Below are 6,000 nucleotides of genomic sequence, written 5' to 3'. Positions count from 1 at the left end.
AGTAGAATTTTTGTCGCGTGCTTATATCATATCTGGGACAATTAAGAAGTTATGTGTCAGTGCTACGTGTTCAGAGTCAAAGTTCACAGATTGTCGTTCAGGGAAAGAGATTTGTTTAACAAAAGGCCTCCAAATAGTTAATCCTCGACTACCAAAACGTGTTACCAGCTGACTTACGCCGCAGGAGCTGAAAGTGTCAATGCACTCGAGCAGCGAGGCCACTTACCTGCTTCGTACTGCCAATATTGCTCTAACAGCGTAGACTTTCGTCTTCTCTTTACCTGCAAGTAGAACGTTTGGAAGCAATAAGAATAGAATAGTTTGCTCATGACAAGTTTCTTTCGAATAAAAGAAGAAAAAATACTAGAGTACTGTGGTGTTCTGAACACGGAATGGAAATAATTTCGCATGTGAAAGTAGACAGACAAATCAAGGAGCTCTGCCTACTCCTGTAAGATGAAATGAAAATTGAACATGAAGCAACACTCTCCACCGACATTATGACTTTTTCTTCAATCTCTCTCCTAGAGTGACGCTGCACAATATGAACACGAATGCAGGAAAAAAAAAACACTACATGCACAAAACATGGTGTAGAAGACAATAGCCGGTATTAAATGCCAAATATGTGCACACCATAGTTTTTACAGCGTCATTTTGAAAGGAAGCGTAGTTTGATGTGGCAGTATCACTTATGAACAATTACGAATGATTTTTCTTTATAAAATGCCATCAAGGTTCAGTCAGGTTAACGAAGTCTGTGTAACAACGAGATCAATAAAGTCGCAGATGGATGCTACTATCCCTTTAGAAATGGGCACTATTTACGTTTGTGATGGGGGATCACGCGGATAAAGTAAAACACTGAGAATATCATCAAAATGTTTATATTCGGATCCGTGAAGGTGCGCATTTTAACATTAATGCCACTGGACAGCTTTCCTCTTATTATTGATCATTTTCGTTCGCAGACCTACTTTTAAAACTACACTGCTAAGTATCACTTAAATTTACCATTTAGCCTCCCCCCCCCCCCCCCATTTTTTTTCGCTCACATACACGAGGTTTTGTGGTTAAATTTAGGCCGGTTAAGCTGGATCATGCATCAATGACGCATGATCCAGTAATATTTACAGTAGATGTCGTAAAGTATGCCTGATTACGATTTATAATTTCTGGCGTGCGTCACGGAAATTATGCAGAGACTTTCGCCTACAAAATAAATATATTCGTACTTATAAGAAGATGGATATAAAAAAGATACATTATGAACCTATTCTATGCAGATCCGACCCCCGGGTCTCCAGATTAGTGTTCTTGAATGTTCCCAGAAGGCAGGTTAGGGAAGTTGGAGCAGCGCAAAGTTGTTTAACGATATCGTCCAAGATTGAAGGCCTTCGTACGGCACCGCTAAGTCGTAAGGAAATCTAGAATGACGAGTAAAACAAAAATTGAAGAAAAAAAAAAAAAGACTTGGGTTTCATTAGCGCAATGGATGCCAGTAAAACAGGCCGTCCTCGAGGATCTGTCGATGCGCCCGCGGGGGGAAATCCTGAGCGTCTTTCCGACGCCGCATCTTTATGTTGGTTTAGAACGAAGCGTTCTCCGCAAAGAGGAGTTTGCCAAGATCTTGCTTCGGCCTGAGCTGACAACGCTGTCCGTCGCGATAACGTAATTGCTAAATGAGGCGTAGTTAACAAGATGCCGGACCGCCCCTCGCGACGTTTGCAGGCGTCACTGGGCGACAGAAAAGCCAAAGAAAGTGTGGCTGATCTGTTTACGCCCGAACATATATTTACGTTGCTTAAAACCAGCGTCCCTTACCACATCACTTTTTTATTGGTTTTTATTTGTGCGCGTTTGTTTTCTTTTCTAGTGCAAAAAGTTTTTCACTGCCATTACACTAAGCGAAGTGCCCATTTTCTTGAGGATCAAGGAACTTCACTCAAAGCAACACGCATAAAAAAAAAAGAAACAAGAACTTAGAAGCACTTTATTGATAGACACACCTCACGCCGTCGAACTCACGTCTAATTATCTTTATCTTGTTTTACATAAGCCAGAGCTGGGCCATCGGAGTTAGCTATACGCTAATAATATTGGACATCAAACATGTCAGATGAGTGAACCTAGAAGTATAATTCATGCCAGTTACTTTCGTGCGTTTTTTTTTCTTCTTTATCTTACTCTGATTGTTGGCGTGTACAAATTTAAATTAACCGAGCTAGAGCCTAGTGCAATTTGCGTGCCCTTATAGCTTATGTGACATTCGCTGACCCACTAACTAGCTTCTGGTCAGTGGGTCCCCATTGTACATTTCTAAACTTTCGACCAAGGTGGAAGAAGAGGGAGGTGTCGGATCAAGGCCAGAAAGGGGGACGAAATTCCAATCGGGCTTCGCGCATCTACATCTCCCGGCGGTGCATTGTCGGGTTGGGGGTCGGCGCGTAGATGCGGCCTTCGCCGCGCCTCGCGGCCTTGAAAACGTGTGCTCGAACAAAGATGGTTCCTCGAGCTCCTGTCACGCTGCGCCATCTCGCGGAATTTGTCGGAAATGGAAGCAAACCTTCGACACATGCGTTCTGAAAAGGGGCGGCGGCGCCGTTCAGACCACTATGGCTTTGGGCGTATCGTTGGCGTAGGGCGCACCAGGAGTCCCTCAGTCAGAGCAACAATAAAGTGGCTCGAACATCTTCCGCCACTCTTTCTTTTTCTTGCTGCTCAGAAGATGCACACACACGCTCAAAAGCACACACACAAACGCACGAAAGCACACACACGTGCACACGAACACACACATGTAGACACACGCACAGTGAGTGCGTTAGAAGCAAGAAACCGCCTTGTTGGCTATCGAAAGCGCTTGGTCCAGCGATGCATTTGCTTCTTGGGCGACGCTGCCACTTGCCGAGGAAGGAGCGTCACGTGATACTCTCCGGCCATTCTCCCTACGAAGTTGTAACACGCGGTGCTCCTCCCCAGGCAAGCTGGTAATCCGGCCGCTGAGCCGCACTCCGCTCCTCCTCGGCCGGTGGTGATGGGAACGCTACTAATGAGGCTTCATGGCCGGGGGTGTTCCAAGCCGCCGCCTCCGCCGCCACGTCGGCACGCATACACGCGTCACAAGCATTTCGCGTCACCTCTGACGATAAGCTCCGAAGAGAGCAGATTCTACCAGAATTGCTGCCTCGTGAGAAAACGAATGAACGAACTATGATCCAAGATCAGGGAAAATGCGAAGTGTTCGAATTTGCTCTCCACTCCACTCCACTTTTTTTCTTTTTAAAGCGATGTATCTTCACGGACGACACTTTGAAAAGATTTTGACCTCGTCTCCTGTCGTCGCCGCAATGCAAAAACCCTTCTCACCGCTTTTGGCGCAAGGCCAGGGAAGTCGGGATGTACCGTCGGCCGCCCCGGCATCCCGCCAGTAACGGCACGACGAAAGGAGAGTGTTCCGTGTCGTCTGCTTGAAAGACTTGTTTTCAAACATTACTCGCGTTATCCGGAATCCCACTTTGACAGTATCTAGTTGCTACGCGTGATGTTGGATGGTTTTAGAAACTTCTACCGCGCGTACACACTTACTTCACGGATCACCGAGCTCCGGTGGCGATCGTCCGTAATATACGCGACGTCAACCACGACGGCTATGAGAATTAACCACGTCGTAACTCCGTCTTCAGGTACGTGACCGGCACCATTCCACCCGCTCTGCGCGACCGCGCTACAGCTATCGTTTTTGCTTCTTCGCACATTGTGGGGGAAGAATACGCATTCTTGTTTTTCACCCCAGTTGTCAACTACAACAAAACCACTCTTCACTTTCGCTTACAATAACCTTGAAAGGAGGTATTGTTCTGCCTTCCTTTGTCGAGTTGTTTCACGTCACAGTTTACTGAACAACACGAAAAAGGCGTTCTGCAGCATCGTGGGACGATAAAAAGCAGCAGGGTAAAGAAAAACAAGGATTGGTTGACATGGCTGATCGAGGTCCTTGTAAGGCCATCGTCGGTTTGGGTGCAGAAAAAAGGGGAGGGGGGGGGGGGTAAAGAACTAGGAGGCACGCACATAGTCTATACCTGGTCTCAAGAGTTCTACGCAGCGTTCGAATTTCATATGCACAAGCGAATGGCTTCAGAATTATGTGTTTTGAAAAAGTGCTGTCGCAAACAAATTGTTCATGCAGCTCAGCAGCCGGGCCTTTAACGTATCGAGTCGCTCCACTAGTATGGCTGTCGGATATTACGTTATGGTTACCTGGAAAAAACACAAGTTGTCTTTGGAGTCTGATGGCATACCACCGTCGTTTAAGTAAACCGACGAAGAAAATGAGAACGAGTTATTCGACCCTCAGGCGGAAGTAACCAAACTGGACAACAAGCAAACGATTTTGAATCAAAACTTTTTTTTTTCTTCTTTTCTTTTTTGTGACAACTTTTTATGAGCGTTCCTACTTTCGATTTCTTTCAATTTACTTTTTTTCTTTCTAGCAGGCGTCGTTTATATTGACTACATACTTGCGTATAGTGTATCCGTAGCGTTTGTACACATTTTGCCGCATGTGTTCTTTTTTGGTATTGTTCCTTTCGCCACACTCCCATCCACAATGCTTCGGCACCCGAACGAGAAAAGAGCACATGAATAAATAAATACATCACAAGTAGCTTTAGTTAGTAAGGAGACTGCGCTGACTCGTACCCGCAGGCTTTCGAAACACGTCGACGCCACGGAAGTGCACAACGCGGCGCCCCATGAATGTTTGTTTCTGTAGTCAGTGACCGAATGAAAACGGCTGAGAAGACTCTCGGCAGCGGCTCGTGTGCTTCGGGCGGCCACGCGTAATCACAGCAGGACGGAAGACAACGGGCGGCTGCTTGAACTCGACCGCTTTTATTCTGTCAGTTACTATAGTTGATAGAAATACTCCTGTCAACCGAGCAATCTTAAACAAAAAAAAAAAAAGTCTACGTGATTTTTTGGTGCACAAAGCGAAGAAAGGCAGTCACGACGAGCAATAAAAAAATCCCAACCAATGGTGAAGCTCAGAATGCGGTTAGACCTGCAAGGTGCGATGTGCGCAAGGACACGGAGCGACAAGCATGGCGCTGCGCGTGTCGCGTGTATTCAGATCTCTAATGTGTATTTCTGCCGATGAAGTCAGTATAAATACACAAACTGTGTTTCCGCGGCATTCTTCCGGGTTCGGAATGGACATTCCATCTATTTCTTTTTTGTTTCTACAGCATGTTATTTGATCCTAAACTTTTTTTTTCTCTTTTTATATGATAGTAGGCACGTCTTGGATTTCTTGTTTCTTCCCATAAACTGTTCGAGTGCGAACGGCGCATGCCGAGTGTTAACCGCAAACGCCGTAACGCCAAAGGCCGGTGTCCCGCGATCCGAGTTCGCGTTCAAACAGGTAGTAGAAACCGCCGTGGTAGAGCTTTGCGTCTACCCACCAAATGGGGCTGTAGTAGAACGTCGAGCTCAAAATCATGGGGTCGTGGGTTTGATTCTCATTGCGGCGCATTTAGAATTTCGTTCCTTCTTCTTAACGTAGCACTCATTTGTACATATTGCCCTCCGAAGAACATGTTACGCATTTCCTAACCGTTTCCGTGGCGTTTAGTAAAAGCTTTCTTCCGGGACCCCAGCGCTTAAAACACGTTCCGAGTAAAAGGCAGCGTAAAGGTGCGCTCGTACCCTGACCGACGTTAAAGACGACGTCGCAGAGCTGCCTGGTGCTCTGGAACATCTTGGCGAAGTCCCTGGCCAGCTGGTCGTAGCCTTCGAAGGGGTCGCGCACGCTATCCAGCAGCGGCGACGAGGGCCGCATATGCCCGATGGGGCGCCACGAGCCCCGACGATACGGCTTCGGGATCTGGCCCGTCTCCGCGTGGTTCTGCAGGTTCGTCACCATGTCCTCCAGCATCTGGCTGCGGGTACGGTCCTGCGCACACCCGGAGTAACCATTTTCAAGAGCTGAAATGAAAGGGT

At 46.9% G+C, this 6,000-nt stretch overlaps 1 protein-coding gene across 1 annotated transcript in view; it reads right to left on the bottom strand.

Annotated features, from left to right (window-relative positions):
* Positions 1 to 6,000, bottom strand: part of LOC8029327 — a 307,144-nt gene that overhangs the window by 33,253 nt on the left and 267,891 nt on the right. Inside the window, exons 10-11 of the mRNA XM_042291907.1 lie at positions 5,707 to 5,953; positions 227 to 281 (exon numbers count right to left, since the gene is read on the bottom strand). Coding sequence (XP_042147841.1) covers positions 227 to 281; positions 5,707 to 5,953 — 302 coding nt within the window. The remainder of the gene's footprint in view (positions 1 to 226; positions 282 to 5,706; positions 5,954 to 6,000) is intronic.

This window comes from Ixodes scapularis, unplaced genomic scaffold (genome assembly GCF_016920785.2).
Source record: "Ixodes scapularis isolate PalLabHiFi unplaced genomic scaffold, ASM1692078v2 PGA_scaffold0__279_contigs__length_252992795, whole genome shotgun sequence".
In the NCBI taxonomy this organism is placed as follows: Eukaryota; Metazoa; Arthropoda; class Arachnida; order Ixodida; family Ixodidae; genus Ixodes; species Ixodes scapularis.
Note: the sequence above shows the minus strand (reverse complement) of the source record. Positions and strands in the feature narration are given on the sequence as shown.